The sequence below is a fragment of the Colletotrichum jinshuiense genome, chromosome 6 (assembly GCF_051148585.1).
Source record: "Colletotrichum jinshuiense chromosome 6, complete sequence".
NCBI classification, from domain to species: Eukaryota; Fungi; Ascomycota; class Sordariomycetes; order Glomerellales; family Glomerellaceae; genus Colletotrichum; species Colletotrichum jinshuiense.
The window spans coordinates 2,151,733-2,169,393 of record NC_139313.1 but is presented as its reverse complement, the minus strand read 5'-3'; the positions used below and the strand labels follow the sequence as shown (position 1 = coordinate 2,169,393).

Here is a 17,661-nt window from a genome sequence, read left to right as displayed (position 1 = left end):
CCAGCTCAAACGCCGGCAAGAGAGCCCAAACTTACGTAGTAGTGCCAGTCTGGTAACACTGGCAGCTTTTTCGAAAACACCGAACAAACATGACCTTGCCTGGTCTTAGCTTTCTTTCGGCCAATGTTTCGTGCGCACTGTCGAAACATTCAAACCTTCAGACCTGCTGCCCCCCAGGTAAATCCCCGTTGTCGCCTTGTCAACCTGCAGCATACTCCAGCCTCACTTACGCCCTGCCTCTCGGACTTGACATACTCTTTTCTTTACCCAATAAACTTCGTCTGGTTTTCCGCAGGGCTTCCCTACCTCGAAGGTTCACCCCATTCCGGCAAGCTCTACTACCAACAAGAAACATCACACTCAATACCACCAGTTTGGATGCAGGGTATCGAGTTTGGATTGCCGTCTAAAGTCAACACCGGCAGCTCGGATCACATTGATTGGTAACCCGCACTACATTCCGCACAGACGCGCCCACCTCAAATACATGCTACATTACGCTGCCAATTCGGATTGGGGACACACGCACATACACACACATAGAATTTACCCCCAGACTCTGGCCAAACCGTGGGTCACAACGTCAGCCGCGTTCATTGCCAATCTGGCCCACAAGCTCTCATCAACAGGGCCGAGGTAAGGTCAGGAGCCTCCGTGCTCCACCATAGCCTCACAGTCGCCTCTAGAAAAGTAATATTCAAGGCGAGACGCCGGCATCTTGGCTGTCCGTGCGACCACTAAATTATCACACAGCGCCTCCTCGCAGATCGGGCACATGGGCGAATAAGGTTGCTTCTACCCGCTGAACATGGACGGTAAAAAGCAATAAAAACATCGTCTAGTGCTCGAAACTTTGATGATTGGCCCCCATGCCGTTCCCGAGATCTCCCAGACATCGCACATCACAAGCCTGGCGGGCCGAGGAGGCGCTGTCACAGGGTTTCACGCTGGAAGCGGCTACGATTGCAATCTCTCCATTGGCCGCCTGCAAGAAACGTCTTCCCTCGCAAATGGCTTAGCGTCAGGGACGCGCATCTTGGTTTTTCTACCCCTGGCCTGTGTGAAAATTATTGTATGAGGCGGCCCCCAAGGCTCCTTGTGTTTTATTCCATGGGTTGTGGCAATAAGGGGCGTCGTCGAATCTTCTCTCGCCAGTGTTAGCCGGCCTTCTTAGCATCCGTCGTCGGTGCAATCTCAACTATGACCAGAGATCCACATCGGGGGCCAAGAGCGAGAGTGGTCGTAACCCATGAACACTGGCCGCCTCACCAGGCACTGACGGCCGGATTTCCCGAAAAGAAACAGGTGGTCAGCGCTCCCTTTTCATATACATTCGCAGAGCTGGCAACTCCATTTCTATGCGGATGATCGTGCTCTCGATGACCAGGGGCCTCATTACCACGTCCTTGATGGATGGATAGGGACGCGGTTGCTTAGTAAATGATCGTCAACTCCCTTCCTCTTCGTGCCTTCAATAGGCAATGTTTAACGAGACAATGCCCACTACACCCCCGCAGCAACCTGCCTTTCTCGTTTGGAGAGTGGTTATTGGCAAAAGTGCCCCCAAGTTGTCAGAACATCGCAGACAAATGAAGACTATCCCCACAGGCCATCACTACCATGCTAGCTGTTATTTTAGGATGCGGGGGTATCTCGTTGAATCTCCCGTTTTGAGCGAAAAGCGCATCGATGCACCCGTTAAATTAACTGACATGCATGTCAAACCCTAGGCCTCTGTCGTCGGCCAATATTGCAGTGGGCGGCACCGCCTCACTGGATCCCCCGGGCCGGAGATGGGTGCAAATTTGCAACCCGAACGCTCAACCAGGCCACTGACGCCCGCACAATGAGACTTGGCCAGCAGAAGCGACAGCAACCTTACATTGTGGGTTTCCCTTTTACTCGCCCGGTCGACCCCGCCGATGTTGAGCCGTGCTTGATAAACTCCGTCCGAAAAGGAGCGTGTTTTAGACTGGGACCTTGACCATCCCCCCGGGGTTCCGATGCCGTACTTCTCGGCATGTGGGCCGCCACTCTCGGCGGTCTAGAATATTGACCTGTTGTCTGCTACCGTGTTGCAGAACGGCAGCATGGGGGGGCAAAAGCGAGGACGCAGTAGGCATGACACACGTAGAGCCCCAGTATGCTTGACCGCTCTTATATCAAGCCCTTGGTTGTTGGCAAATTGCTAGACGCGGCAAGCTCGGCTTCTGTTCATGGGAAACTTCGCAGGTGTAAGACTGAGACATACAGAGAGCTCAAGAACTCCATCTCTTCTGATAGAATCGTAAGGAATCCACCAAGGAGCCGATTACCTCCATTGGGGTACTCAAGAGCACACGTTTCGAACGATCAATATGCGTCGTCTCCGAGTGGCCGAGTGGCATTCTGCTTTGAGGTGCCGTAACTGCTCTGCAGCCAGTGTTGGGGAAACGGCGTCGCCGATTTGGAGGCAAATTTTTGTCACCCCTACCGTTCCATTTATTATTAAACGGAGTTGTGGCTGCTAGTCACTTCTTCTGGATATTTCATTGCCCTCATCCGTGAATCCGCGGTTATGACGTGTGTCAGCTAGCAACGTCTGTCAGCATTCGCCTTCCGTGGCTTATCGCCAAGGCGCTTTTCGTTGTCGGCGAACCAAGCACTCAAAACTCAGGGTTCCCGGACTCCGAACCCCGAACCCGCTTCGTCTGAAGCGTCACCGCGAATTCAGAGAAGTCTCCGCGCCTTGAAGGACTGCGTGTACAAAAAAGGAGTCGCCATACACGTACTCAAACGCAGTTTTCGCTAGAGGAAGTGTATCGAACTGCGAGATCGTTCCGAGCGATGCGTTTCATGGGAGTGGCGACGCCGAAACAGAAGCAACGCCCACCGAGTATCGCAAGCAAGTGCTGGTGTGTGGAAAGGCAGGCGGGAAAAGACAATGCGACGAGCACCGGGCAAGACGAAGAAGAGAGGTGGAACAAGCAGTCGAGGTTGAGGAGACGTCGACTTTAGCAAAGCGAGAACGGTATAGCTCTGCTGCAGAGTTAAAAGTTCCTATGGCAGGGAGCCAGCCCCACACCCCCAGCGTCGTTGTGTTTCTAAACATAGTGCCGCTACGGCAACTCGGGACCTCAAGTCGACCAACGTTAACCAGGGATTGCTGGCGGTGACATGATCGCGGGGTTTTTTTCCTTCTTGCCTTCAAGTGATGAGTGGCCCGCGGTCCGCAATGGTGCCATTATTCCCCGCCACTTTACGAACTAGCCAGTCCGAGCCGTTGGGCTGATTGATGCCGGGCCCCGGAGTATGGCCGTGGGAACGGGGTCGGAGGGGGAGGAAGATGGAAATGGAAGTGAAATGGCTGAAGACGCATTAGTCGGCGGCATTTCCCGCGGGGGAGAAGAACACAGGGGGACGACGACATTCCAAATACTTTCTTGGTTCAATGTTATTTTGCTTTGCTGCCTGTGGCCAACGCTTCGCTTCTCGGGGGTATTAAGGGCTCTAAAGTGGGATACGAGAACCCGCGGTGTGTGCGGTTGCGGGCGGGTGGTGGCTGGTGGCTCGTTTTTGGCTGGAATAGCTTCAACCACGTCACATTTCCCCGGGTCCAACGTTGCCAGGAGGCGATTAGGAACTTGGCCGCCGCCGATGGCTTTCCCGCGTTGTTACATGGCTCACCGACACCTCGGGCTTAGACATAAGCTTACAGACTGCGAGGTCGAAGAAGGCATGGGTTGTGGGGAGTGGATGGGGAGGGGGCATCACGTTCGAGGGGGGGGGGGTCCCGCTGGAAATAGTTGATGTGGGTCGCAGTGTTGAAAGGTGCTCCTTGGTTTTCTTTCTCGTCGAATGACGCGGCATTTCTCACATTAATATTATCAAGGAACAAGCACAGTCAGTATCGAACCCACAAAACAAAAAATTGAGGAGCGTGCTTCATAAGGCTGAGATGAGTCGTGAGGTTGCAAGACAGTTATGGGGTTGCTTACAGCATGCTTGGGTGAGGGTGACAAGGTGATTATGTGACGCAATGGGACAGATGGGGGATACCGGGGTGGAGGGTACCAGAACTCGTGTCTGCAGACGGGGGTGGATGCGTGGTCTGCCCTCTCGTTCGCTGTACCAGCAGTCAGGGTAGGCTATTTTGGTCCTGGCGTCGGAGGAAAGCGGTGATGGCTGCATATGCCTCGAAGCACTTGCCTACGCAGATAAGCAGCGCGCGGGAGGGAGTTATGAGACAAAGTAGAACAACGAACAGCATGTTGTCTCGTGGGCAAAGCTGCTTGGTAAGATAATTGCCCCATTTGGAAGACAGTCTGCACACGGTACCCGATACTAACTTGTCTATAGGCCGTAGAGGTCTGGTGCCAGGAAACCCCCCCCTTCGAGCTCAATACCGGCCACGACGAGAGGGATGATGCACAACAACTCAAATTCAGCTGCATGTCCCCATCGCCCCAGATCTTGCTTGCTGGTCCCCTGGCGTGCCGCCTAGCTGACACACACAACCACCTGACGGGGTACCCAGAAGTCCCCCCCTCACCTCTCTTTGGGGGTGGGAACCATGTCCAACATGAGGGCAACATGTCCCGCACATGCGCGCAGGCGGGCGCGCACACAAGCGTCTCTCATCAGTGCTTGGCCCCCTTCATTATCGATCTTTCTCGCCTATTTTTCTCAGCTCCTTGTCAAGCCGGGGGCGGGCCCATCCTCTGGTCAGTCACTTACGCACGCTTACTCACGAGCAACGTTCGATGACTTAACCAGCAAGGCCATGGCCCCGTTACTAGTGTTATGAACAAATGCTTACCTGGGTCGAGTCGGGGCAACTAATCGATTCTTCTCGATTCATCCAAGACTCCTCCCGGTCGTGTGGCTCGTGTGGGCGAGAGCTCGCGAGAGCGACGCGGGCCGCATCCCACCCATATAAGGAGGGCGGCGGGCTGCGGTCCACGACCAATTCTCGAGGAAAAAAAGCCTCCGGGTTTCCTCAACATGTCCAGTGACCACCTGCGGAGCACCGCCGCCGAACCGACAGATAAACGGGCCATCACTACTGTGGCAACCCCTCCCCTCGAAATCCAACGACGCGGAAAGCCGTCTCCCGCAGCGGAGTTCCACTCACACCAAAAGCGGAGAGCCGCAACCGCTTCCGCTACCGACCCCCGGGCCGGCGACAACGACCACCACCACCACCGCCACCAAGCAAGCCCATACGGCACCTGTAAATTCTATAGGGCAGAGGCGCGGGTCGGACGCACTGAATTGTTAGTAGCGGCCAAGTCGGGCCAAGAAAAAGGGGGTGTAGAGCCAGAGATACTCTACTCCACCGTTTTGTGAAAACGGCTTGCTTGTGTCTCCGCGTGGCAGAAGAAAGCAACAACTTTTCGGGTCCCAACAACAAGGAAACAAACGCACGAGTCACTCCAGGTTACGCTCTTACACGGCACAGCACGCACACCCCTCCGCGGCAGCAGCAGCCAACAGCTTTAAACCTTTCGCTACCAAGACATCACGCCACCACCACCACCACCACCACCGCCAACGCAGCCGCGCGCCCTGCGGGCTGCCGCCCTACGAGACTCGACCACCATGTCGGTCCAGTCAAGCTCTTCCTCACCCCTCATATCGACCCGGCGGCGCGCCTGCACTGCGTGTCAGCAAGCAAAGCGCCGCTGCGATCAGCGCCTGCCCCGGTGCGGCCGGTGCACCCAAAAGGGGTTCGAGGACTGCAACTACCCGTCCCTCGAGGCCACCGTCGCGGCCGCCGACTTCAACTTCTTCACAGACGTCCTCAGCGGCTCCGCCGCAACACCGGACTCCCTCCACAACATCATGCCCGTGCCCGTCGTCCCTGAGACGGAAAACTCGTGGTCCATGTTCTACAGCAACACGGCGGCCGCCGCCGCCGCCGCTGCGGGTGCGCCGACGCCCTCGCCCTCGGTCATGGGCCCCACCGGCAGCGACTGCCTCTCCCGGGACGCCGTGGCCTTCTGCAGCGAGCAGTTCAGGTGCTACCCGCGGCGCTGGGTGTCCCAGAACGGCGTCGCCCCCTTTATCCACCCGGCGCTGTACCTGCCCACCACCAACGGCGCCGACGGCCTGCCGCCCGTGCTGCAGGACTGCTTCTGCGCGTGCGCGGCCTACGCCGCCAAGAACGACGAGAACGCGGCCCTGGTCCTCGGCGTCGTCGAGGCCAAGGCCACGGCGCTGCTCTACGTCCCCGAGCAGGCGACGTGGACCCTGCCGCAGCAGGTCGCCGCCCTCCAGGCCCTCGTCATGTACCAGATCGTGCGCTGGTTCGACGGCGACATCCGCCAGCGCGTCCTCGCCGACTCGGTCGAGCCCGTGCTCGCGGCCTGGACGTCGGCCCTGCAGTCCCGCGTCGGCGCCGCCGTCTTCTCCGCCGAGGAGGCCCTGCCCCACGGCATCATCCCGGAGTCGCACGTCGCCTCGCAACAGCAGCAGCAGCAGTCCTCGTCGTCGTCCTCGTCGTACCCCCAGCACGACCTCTCGCCCGACAACTCCCGCTCAAACACCCCCGGCGGCCGCCTCACCAAGGAGGAGCTCAAGGCCGCCTGGCGGCGCTGGCTGATGGCAGAATCCATCCGCCGCGTGCTCATCATGGCGCACCTCGTGCGCGCCGTGTACGCTACGGCGAAGCAGGGCGGAGGGGGCTACGGGAAACTCGGCGGTGGCGGCGGCCCGGGCGGCGGCCAGCACGGCGGCGCAGGCGGGGGGCACCATCACCACCAGATGGGCCTCGCCGACATGGGCTTCACGGCCCAGGGGCGGCTGTGGGCCGCGACGACGCCGGAGCGCTGGAACCGGTCACGCGAGGGCGACACGGCGTGGTGGGTCGGCCGGATGGACTTCTCCGGCCTGCTCGCGCTGGCGGACCCCAGGGAGGCCGACGAGTTCACTGTCATGCTCGGCGTCGTGTTCCGGGGCAAGGACGCCATCGAGGACTGGATCACCCACGGGCCTGGGGGCATGTGATGCACAGCCAGGAGGGAGAGGGAGGGGGTGCTGGGGGGGGGGGGGGGGGGGGGGTTTCCAGGAGAAATTATCGGACAAAGAGGTGGTGGATGCTGGTTTTTTTCTTTTTTTTTCCCTTATTCCCTTTTTTTTTTCTTCCTTTTTTTTTGGTTTTTTTTTGGTTTTACAAGGGGCAAAAGCGAAAGGTGCTTATCAATCCCATCGCGAGATAAGCATTAGCCGGCTTGGCGTTTATGGCGAAAAACCAAAAAAGGGGGAAAGCAACCGGTCTCATATCCAGGCATTCATCACACAGCATCATAGCAGCATCCTTCCTTGTTTCGCGGTGGAGGAGAAGACGATACGGCCGAGTTCCTTGCGAGAAGCGGGGGAAGGGGAGGTGGGGAGTGGGGATGGGTTGTATCTTATCCTTCGTTTTATGATATTTATATTGTTTTATTAGACGGCGGCAAGTGGCAGGAGGGCTGGAAGACAAGGCTATGTATGGCATAGCATTGCAACATTCATAGATGGTATGGGCTACGTGATGAGAATTATCACGGCCTCAAGAGCGACGGACAAAGACGAACGAATATACCATAGCATATTTCCATCTGACTGCAACGTTCTCAATAGTGACGGCAGTGACTTCATGATTTATCACGGAGCATGTACGTGTATGGAATCAGATATATGAGGTTCATGTCTGGTTCATTAGTCATGGTCTATTGTTGCAGGCAACGACTGCGAATGCCTTGGTTTCTATCTTTTCATTTTTCCTCCTCACGGCCGCTCATCGGCGGTACCTCATGTCATTAAAGACTAGAACAGGCAAAAAAAGGGATCATCTCGAGGAAGAAGGCCGCGCCATGCCTTCTCGCCGGCGCAGGTTACGCAGCCAGGCAGGATTCTCTCCTTTCAAATGTGGGCGCAAATAGGCAGGCCCGTCGTCCGGGGAGCAGAAGCTGGATTTCTGTTTCCCCTCCTATCACAGGTGGAGAACCCCACTTCCTTACACTGACTCCACTTTTGACGATGTGCTGCAGTGCTTGGTGATGGCCTTTCTTCCATGGCCAACTATCCAAGATAGGCGAGTGCGAAGTCAAGACGCTGGTGCTTAGCACATCTTATACTCGCAAGAGCCCTCAGCGGCACGAGTAGGGTCCTCGGTGAGGAGCTTGTACTCAACCTTGATGTCGAGGTCACGGCGGTTTCTCTCGTTGGGCTTGACGTGCAGGGTGGCGTCGACCTCCTCGCCGGTGGACATGGTGAGCATCTCCTTGAGGTAAAAGACGGTCTGCTTCCAGTGAGTGTACTTGGTGTGGGGTCCGGTGGAGAAACGGACGGGCTTGTGGGCGGCGGTGAAGTCAATGTCGAACCAGGCGACAAGGGCGTGGATAAAGTCATCGCGGCGGGAAGAGAGCTTGAAGGACGTTGTGAAGGCGAGGTCAGCGACCTGGCACTTGTAGAGGTCCAGGGTCAAGACGGCCGTGGGGTCAGTCACGACAGCCTTCATCTCGACGGTGTCGACCAGGGGCTCGGACAGAGCTGTGGACTTGAGCGGGCTGTAGTCAAATCCGTAGACGTTGTCCCAGACTAGGTAGGGTCACAAAGTTAGTAATGGTTTGCATGGTCTGGCTAAACGTCGCCAGACAACGGCAGGGGCGGCATAAAAACTCACATCCAATCTTCTCGTCCTTGTAGTCGCCATCCTCGATACCGGCAACGAAGATGGTGGCCTTGTCGGGGAAGATAAGACCGCCGGGGTTCAGGTACCTGTCACGGGCGTACAGGACGGTGTCAAGCATGGACTCGTAGAGAAGGAAGTAGCCCATCCACTCGGAGATAATGATATCGACCTTGGGGAAAGGAAGCTCGACCTCCTCCATCTTGCCCTGGATGAGGGTGATCTTGTCGGCCATGCCGTTGACCTTGACGATCTCGCGGGCCTTGAAAATGATGGTAGACATGTCGACACCGATAACGTGCTTTGCGCCAGCCTTAACAGCGAACCTGTAGAGCACATTGGTAAGTATTCCAGCTTTTTACCATGGCGGATTCGGGGCAGATTGGATGCGTACATGGACAGAATGGCGGTACCGCAGCCAACGTCGAGAACGACCTTGTCCTTGAACAGGTGCTTGTTCTGGACAATGGCGTTCATGTAGGAGCGCGTCCGGACCTCATCTTTCTGCAGAACAGGTTAGCGAAAAAGTTCAGTGGTCCCAGCCAAGGAGGGGCAGCTGGTGCAACAGATCCGGGTGAGGCGCATACCAACATCTCCTCGTGAATGCCTGATCCACATTCCCCCCGGTTAGACACATTGTTCCTGTACTGATTCGGATCGCGAGACAGGACTTACCATGGTGGTCGTAACTGGACAAGGCTCAACGTTAGCAATGATGTTCGTCTCGGGGGATCACCAGCTTCCTGGGAAGAAGCCGACATACCTCTTAAAGTAGTGCTGCTCAGAGTGCTCCATGCCCTTGAGCTTGGCCTCGGCGGCGTCAACCTCCATGTTGTCGTGACCCATGGTGATCTTGGTTTTTCTTTTCTGGGGTAGAGGATGAATGGACGTTGAGGTCTACACTTTGAAAGGGGAGAGAAAACGAGAGATGTAGACTGTGAAAAGAAAATAGATCGACTCGAGGTATCACTGGGCTCCTAGGTTTGGAAGGAGGAAAATTCTGGAGGGAAGGAAACACGGACGGGCGCGCGGTGAAGAAGGAAGGGTCGGTCGGCGGGGCTGGGCGCGGACGGGGACCTTTCAACACGATCGGGCAGAATGGACCTGACAGAGACTGGAGGGGAGGGCAAAAAAAATAATTAATCCTGATTGCGCCGCTCATGCCCGTCACCGCCTGCACCCTGTATCAGCCAGTCCCCACATCCCTCTTTGAGCCCAGACCACGAGCTTTTCACAGCTGGCAGACCCCTATTGCCGGCCCGATCCTCGCCACCGCGCCACGTCTCTGGATAAGATCCTGCAGGATAAAGTTGGCTTCCCTAGCCCGTTTGCCGAGGGGCATTGATTGTACTACCTGTAGTTAAATGGCCGAATCGCGATCAAGCGGAACCACGCACAACTGTTGAGCTTGCAACTGAAGCTGTATTTGATCCGAGGCCGAGAGGCAATCATCTAACAAATCAAACCAACGCCGCGCTATGCTATTCGACGTCCCTTGCGAGCGTGACCCAACCGCCGGCCTTAACACCATCGCTCATGAGGTTCTCTCCACTTTACCCCCAAGATCTCAAAAATCTTTTTCTCATCCCGGCCTTCGACTAGCTCGCCTTCAGTCAGCTTGGCTCGTCCAGGGCCCCTCATGACATCCTTGTAAAGACCCCTCTGGTTAAGCCGCATTCCTTTCCTCGATGCCAGCAACCGAATGCTTCGGTTGAAAATGTCATTGCCCGTAAAGTAAATCAAGGCCGCTCCAATCTCGGTTTCAGGGACCACGAGAAAGTCCACGCGTCTCCAGACCCTCCTGTAATTTTCATCATTGAAACCCTTGATCTTCGGCAGGACACAGCACCCATGCCATTTGCTGCCGTCCGTTTCGTCTCTGGATCCTGCGAGTCTCGCGACGAGAAAGTTTTGTGCCTCAAGGGCCTTGACCAGGCCATGCAAGAATGAAATAAGATCTGAAGTCGACTTGGTACCTTTTTTGGTAACGATAAAGTCTATGTCACCGCTGTCTTCAGCTCCCCTACGGTAGCTCCCTCCAACAATGAGCTGGACAGCCGGATCCAGCCTTGCCGCTTCCGACCTCACCACTGCCCCGAGCAATTTGACTTCTGCACGGGGAATGCGCGTGTTGAGATCGTCGTAGTGGTCAACACCAACTCGTTGGTTTGGAGTCAACTTGGCTTTCTCTTTCAGATCGCCCAGTGTCCGGAACCCTTGCGCAATAAAATGGCTGGCTTGCACGCTCCCCACGCCGTAAATCTTGAGAAATGTCTGAAGAGTCTTGTCCATCGGTTCTGTTTCTGCATTCTCTAGTCGTTTGAGTCTGTTCGTGGTGACGATTTCCTCGATCTTGTCCGCAAGTCTCTGGCCGACACCAGGCAGCCGGATCGCCTCTTCGGTCGTGGATATCTTTGTCTGTTGCCGCTTCAGCTGCGTGATGGCTTTTCTGTACGCAATGGGCCGCCATGTATCATTGACGCGCATATAATAGTCGCACATTTGCTGCAAAATCTCGATTGTCTTGCTGTTGGGGTTTTGCTGGTCGCCCCCTTGGGTGCCTCCCTTGTGGCATGCGAACTTGTCCTCCCATGTCATGCCTTTCCGCCCTCTGGTACTTGTGGCCGCTCTCTTCGCCGCTACCCTTTCATCTTCAGACCCTTCCTCTTCAGATTCTTGCCCGGTAGGATCTGCTACAGTGGCCGCATCATCTTCATCGTTTTCCAGTGGCAGATCCCTAAACTGCTGCATTTGGGAAATGACATCCTCGAGGTCGTCCCCGGGGGTCGGAGGAGGTTTCTCAAGTGTTGCAGGGACCTCATCATCGAATTCTTCGCTTAATGGGCTAGAAGGCTCCTGGGTGTTTGGCGGCTGTACAATGGCGGTGATATCTCTCAGAATTGAGGGCGACACGACATTCAGTTCTTTCTCGGTTGTTCTGCTCGACGACCCTTGACTCATGTATGGAGTCGAAGGCGGCGGAACGGAGTCCCATTGTTTTGGATTAGTCTGACGCGGCTTAAGCGGCAAATCTTGCAAGGTTGGTGCTGATGGCGGAATAGATTGAGGATCAGTTGGAGCAACAGATGGTTCTGGGTAGCCAGGCACGCGATACTGATTCTGCTGAGCATTGAGCAAGGTCCTGAACCGTACACAGTCTAAAGGGTACTCTTCGTTTACAACTGTATACGAAGGCGTGTGGGCTGTCGAGCGAAGGATCGACTCAATGCTCTTCCAGGAGAGGTTCCTGTCGACAATTACATGTGTCGCATCCAGTAGCGACCGTGTCCAAACGGCGCCAAACTCTTGCGCCTTCCGGACCCGGATCTTCCTAGCTGGTGCAATGTCGTCGTTGGGGATGAAGTAGAATCGCATCCCACGAAAGATTTGCTGCTCCTCTGGCACAGTCTTTACGCCGGAATCTCTCTTCCTCTTCTTCATCGCGACGATAGAAGGCGAGTTGTCCATCCGACGAGACAGCTTGTGCTTGGATACTGGCAGCGGCGTAGTGGTGCTTCTTATGAGAGTGGATATAGGCTGAAGTGGTGGCCTGGACAAGGAATCCGGAATGGGTGTATCTTCAATAAAGCTGGTGTCTGCGGCAAGAGCGTCCTTCCTTCCGGGACCCTTTATCTCAGCAAGTGGAGTACGCTCAATTACATCCTTCCGCCTGAGGTCGGTGAGTGGCACTGGAACTGGAGCCGACGACGTCTCTATCGGATTCAAGTCCAGTTGTTCAGGGAGTGGCGACTGCAGTTCTGTCTGGACCCTCTCCTGGAGTGGCTGGCGAGGTTGCGACGCGGCTTGAAATGCCTTTAGTTGTTGCCTGTGACGTTGCTCATTCTCGTGGAACTCATCATCATCGTCGTCGTTGCTCAGTCTACTGAGCGACTCAAGTTGGCGGAAAAAACGCGCTTTGTCTCTGAACGACGTGTTCGTGTCGGCCATGGTGGTTTGCAGGTGTCAGAGAGGCGCGCAGGAACCCTTTATTGACTGCGAATGAACCAGAATCATGTCGGTGGCGGGTCGCTGCTGCCTGGCCCCGTTGATGTTGGAGACAAAAGATGAAAGAAAGCCTGGGTCACGGCAACACACATTCAAGGTAGGGTAGCCGGTGGTGAGTTGTCATTTGGCGAGGTTGTTAACGGGAGGGAGGGATGGATGCCTTCGAAGGACCCATGATTAAGGATGATGGACAGGGCCAAATTTGGTACACTGCGTGGGGAAAGCGCCGCATTAGTGCTGTGGCCACCTGCAGGTCATCCAATTAAGGTAAGTAGAGCACTGACACCTCTCCACTGGAGGGCACGAGGTAGGAACCACCAGCGCCCGATAGGCTCCTTCCGAACTGATTGACTCTAGGTTGCATTTGATCGACCCAAGGTGAGTGTTCTTCAGTAAAGGTGCTTGGCCCTCGTCAGAACAGGGACTTGCTGATGATTCAGCGGAACGGGAGCTCTATGGGCAAAATCCTACGATTCGCCGCAGCGCAAGGGCTCCGGCTCAGTTTCGCACACTATTAAATGTACCAGCGATGAGACACGATCCAGTTGAGTCAAACAAAGAAACTTCTTTCATGGTCTATTGGCCAAAAGGAACAACCCAAGATCGTTACGGGGTCTGTTTTGCTTTTTAAAGTAATTACAAGTACAGCGGTCAGGGAAGGACCGTCTCATCCTCCGCCTCCCATGGTATCACCGTGTTTTAAACCCCAACTATATGTACAAAGAAAGCATCACTCGTTTCCTCGTCCTTCAGCGCCCAGCGGTCGGTATGCCGCATTATCGTACAGCCGTCCTCGGCTTGCATGAGTCGACAGTCGCAAGCAGGCTTTTCCTAGTTGAACCAGCGACAGTGCCGTGCGCTAAATTTGGTATCATGACAAATAGCAAGGCTTTGTCGAACTAAGAACTTGTCGCCATTTCTCATGGGGCCGAAGAGGAGCATTCTGCGGAGAGAGCATGACACCACAGCTTCATGAGCCTACGACTCATTGAGCATGGCCGAATTGTGGTGTGAATTGTGATGACCCGGCAAAGTTGCGGGCATCCATCAGAGGGATGCTGTTCTTTTCCACGGGTTGGAAGGAGGCCATGTCGTTCGAGTAACGGCTCGCCGCCTCATTCTCCATGTCGTTGAGCACCTCCCTGGTGAGCTCAACGTAGTCGTATGCGAACTCGCCAATCTCGGCGTCATCGATACCCAGAATCTCCGCCTCCTCAGTGGCGCGCAGGCGAAGACCAGGAATCATGTTCATGATGAAGAGGATAATGCAAGTGCCGACAAAGGAGTAGGCACCGCCGCTGAAGGAGTCGGCGAGTTGGTAGCCGAGCTGGATCCAGTTATGGTTGATCCAACCGCCGTCGATCTCGGATACTCCATCGAGATGAGCAATGTAGTTGGCGGCAAAAAAGGCAGTGCAGATGTTGCCCACAAGACCGCCGATTCCGTGGACAGCGAAAATATCAAGGGCGTCGTCGATTCTTAGGATGAACTTGAGCTTGGTGGCGTAGTTGGCAAAGGCGGCCCCGAGGACACCAAATGGCACGGCGGCCCAAACAGGGACGTATCCTGCAACAAGTCAGTCAATCTAGTCCAGCGATTGATCGTACAAGGCATTATTGCCTCGAGACGGTTGTATCACTTACCAGAACCCGGGGTGATGGACACCAAACCAGCGACCACGCCAGAGCAGAAGCCGACAGTGGACCACTTGCGCTCCAGTCTGTAGTCCAACACGCACCAAGTGATGCCGCCGACACAGGCGGCCAAGTTGGTTACGACGGCGGCAATGACGGCGCGCAAGTTGGCAGACAGGGCCGATCCCGCATTGAAGCCGAACCAGCCAACCCAGAGGAATACGGTGCCGATGACGATGTGCGTAACGTTGTGCGGCCGGTAGTTGAGCTCGTGGGTACCGTGGCCGCGACGCTTGCCAAGCATCATCGAGTAGGCCAAAGCGGCCGTGCCGGACGCAATATGCACGGGAGTTCCTCCCGCGAAGTCGAGGCCACCCATCTTGTTGGACCATCCACTAGGATTCCACGTCCAGCAAGCAATCGGATCGTAGATGACGGTCGCCCAGATAAACATAAAGATGACGCAGGGGAGCATGCGACCGCGCTCTGCAACGGCACCCGTCGCGAGAGCAACGGTGATGCAAGAGAACATGCCCTGGTAGATGGCGAAAAGAAGATCGGGAAGGCGGCTGGAGCCGACGGATGGCCGGCCGAGTACGTCCTTAAAACCGAAATTTGACAGGTCACCAATAAAGGCGCCGGCAGAATGCGAAAATGTTAGGGAGTAGCCCCAAAAGAACCACTGGAAGCTGGTGACGGCCGTTGCCATGACGGAAAGCCAGATGAGAGAAAGGGCAGACTTTCTTCGAGCCAATCCAGAGTAGAAGAAGCTGTACAGCCCGTGTTAGTCGACCAACCCGCGGGACACCAAACAAAAGGGCTTAGAATGTTCTTACCCAACGCCTGGAATCATGAGCAGAACTAGCGCTGTGGCCGTGATCATCCATCCGATATCGCCAGTCTACAAGGCCACTTATCAGTATGTCGCGGGGAAACCAGACAGACGGCAGCGGGATGTCGGACAACGACATACCTCATACCAGATGTTCAAATCCTCGGTCAAAGAATCGCCGCCATTAGGGCCGGAGCCGTTGTAAGGCACGAGGTGCACATATTCGAGGTCGCCGAGGTCAACGTCGAGGGACGCCATTGTGCCCAGCTATTAAGATGTCTGTCTTATCGCCGATTCGGCAATTGGCCAGGGCGAAGCCGTGAGGTATGTCGAGAACAAACCACACCGAAGGGCTGGTGGTGGCAGATCGACAGTTGACTTGACGTCTTGGAGCCTGTCGGCAAGCTCTCGTGTGAGCAAAGCCTCGAAAGTGAGCGCAAAGGTTCGTCGCGGGGTCGTCGGAAAGGACAGTAATGAATGAGACGACAAGACTAGGCAGAGCGGGCGCGGGATGCGCGAACCTTATGAATGTGGATGCCGGCGCCCGACACAGAGAGTTGCCTTGCGGGCGGCATGATTACTAGCCCTGATAGGAGCGGGCAAGCTAACGGGGTGTGTAGGCCTCGTCCGACGGCTTCATAGGCAGCAAAAGGCAAGTGAGAGACTACAGGTTGCAGCATTGCTGGGCTGTCCCACCGAGGACTGCCCTGTCGCCCTGGGCCAAGACTGCCGGCAAAGGACTAGGGGGTGGCCAAAGTTTTTCGGGGGGCGTGTGGGAGGTCGTGGGAGGCCCTGCACACACCGACGCTAATCGGTACGCTGTAGGGGGGGGAGGCACGGGGGTGGGGATTTTGTCGGTTGCAGATCCAACCCTCTCGCACCCCGAAGGAGGGTCGGCGAACGCCCTGACGCAATGGATAGCACTTGCACATCCAGCACACAAGTGCAGTTGAGAAAAGCAACGACATGATGCAGGGAAGAAGAAGAAGAGGATGAGGACGGGGATGAGGATGCAAGAAGGAACATCAAGGTGGACGATGGGAGAGGGCTGGAATCCGAGACCAGAATGGCTGGCTGATCAGACGACTTCAACACACAACACAACGGCTTTTGATAGGGAGCGACCGCCGTGCTGGGCCAGCGGCACCAGCTGCCTCGACATGGCAATCTGCTCCGTTCAGTTTAATTTTGTTGGCTTGCGCATCATACAATGGATTGGACGTCGCCAGGTGGTTCTCTCCGGACCTATCCATCCCATCATATCGCGGCCTCAAGGGTCTCGCAGCACTTCGCAACTCTTATTGTCCGCTTGAACGAAAGTGCAGTGGAAAATGCATGTGCTTCATTAATCTGACCACGGCCTTCCCTGTCAAACAAGGGTCGAAATCGCCATAGGGTGGCGGAGGATGGATGGGGGGGCTTAGAAACCTGCAGGCCCGTCGTTATCAAAGCAGGGGTCTAGCGTGGCATGAGATAACGTCCATAATTGCAGCCGTTGATGCCGCCGCCAATAGCTGCCCAGGCACGACAGAAATACCCGTATCCGCCATCTGCTGTGTACAGAGTTTTGTGCCATTGTTGGCCCGACCATGGTACCGAACCCCTTTCAACGGTGTTTTCTCCCAACACGAGACGCTGTTATCCGAACTTTTTGCAGGCTGAAATCTTCCAACCTTGGGTAGACCGAGACAGCAGTGGACTACCCCGCCGCCGAACTGCATAGCTTACTGTGGCTTTTCACAAAGCAACTAGGGATAAGGTCCGACGCTCGGTCTGTTCGTGCCGCTTATTCGGTGTTTCGAACCCCAAGGGTTCAGAGAAGTGAAGGGCAGTGGGATACCCAAAACAATGGCGCCCATTGTACCCGTGCCACCTGACCAACTGACCGGCAGAGCTCAGGGGCTGCGGCTCGTTGTGACGGGCAAGGCACTGTGCGTGATGTGACTGAGCAGGAGTATCAAAACGGCAGCTGGATGAGGTGAAGCGGCCGCAGGGCATGTCAGATCGGGCCAGGCACAGCCGTCTGCAGGCGACGGAGCAACGGTTGAGCCTTTGTTTGCGGGCGGGCGACTGTGCCGGCTAACCGTCGCACAGGAAAAGCACATGCTGGCTAATTCCGCCATTGTGGCAGCGTGGCTGTTGGAGGTCGACGGGAGAATGTTCGGATGTGCTCTCGGAAGGAAAGGACGCCAGGGTCCGTCTCACTAGAGAGTCTTGGCCAAACACTGAGAGAGTTTAATGTCTTTTTTGCAAGAGACAAAATAAAACAGGCTTTAAGATCTGCGCATTAGCGAGCGTGTCGTGTCGTGACTGAGCAGTCATTGAGACGGAATATGGCGTAGTAGGCCGTCATCTCATGTCCCGCTGAAACGGGCGGGACTTGAGCTGATGGTTTCCTGCGGCAGGGCGGGAACTCAAAATCTGCACTTTATGCGATGCCGGATAGATAGAATTTTGGGACAAGCCATGGTTGGCATTGGTTGTAGACCATGTTATCATTTTGTTTTGTGCTCTACCAGCTTCCGTTTGCATCACCT

At 55.7% G+C, this 17,661-nt stretch overlaps 4 protein-coding genes across 4 annotated transcripts; 1 reads left to right on the top strand and 3 right to left on the bottom strand.

Moving 5' to 3' along the window:
- Positions 1-5,580: 5,580 nt before the first annotated feature.
- Positions 5,581-6,987, top strand: EsH8_VI_000558 (Zn(II)2Cys6 transcription factor domain-containing protein; the record flags this gene model as incomplete). Its single annotated transcript, XM_083271811.1, has 1 exon — positions 5,581-6,987. The coding sequence occupies one exon, from the start codon at positions 5,581-5,583 to the stop codon at positions 6,985-6,987; it is 1,407 nt and encodes a 468-aa protein (XP_083126985.1).
- Positions 6,988-8,083: 1,096 nt separating this feature from the next.
- EsH8_VI_000557 (protein-arginine omega-N methyltransferase HMT1) lies at positions 8,084-9,499 on the bottom strand (the record flags this gene model as incomplete). The annotated part of the gene is made up of 6 exons (XM_083271810.1): positions 8,084-8,562; positions 8,648-8,979; positions 9,048-9,157; positions 9,241-9,260; positions 9,329-9,342; positions 9,417-9,499. 6 exons carry the CDS (start codon positions 9,497-9,499, stop codon positions 8,084-8,086), a joined length of 1,038 nt encoding a protein of 345 aa, XP_083126984.1.
- A 675-nt stretch (positions 9,500-10,174) lies between these two features.
- On the bottom strand, positions 10,175-12,601 carry EsH8_VI_000556 (DNA-directed DNA polymerase IV; the record flags this gene model as incomplete). The annotated part of the gene is made up of 1 exon (XM_083271809.1): positions 10,175-12,601. The coding sequence occupies one exon, from the start codon at positions 12,599-12,601 to the stop codon at positions 10,175-10,177; it is 2,427 nt and encodes an 808-aa protein (XP_083126983.1).
- Positions 12,602-13,643: 1,042 nt separating this feature from the next.
- Positions 13,644-15,382, bottom strand: EsH8_VI_000555 (ammonium transporter AmtB-like domain-containing protein; the record flags this gene model as incomplete). Its single annotated transcript, XM_083271808.1, has 4 exons — positions 13,644-14,224; positions 14,302-15,062; positions 15,129-15,193; positions 15,266-15,382. The coding sequence occupies 4 exons, from the start codon at positions 15,380-15,382 to the stop codon at positions 13,644-13,646; spliced, it is 1,524 nt and encodes a 507-aa protein (XP_083126982.1).
- Between the last annotated feature and the right edge of the window lie 2,279 nt (positions 15,383-17,661).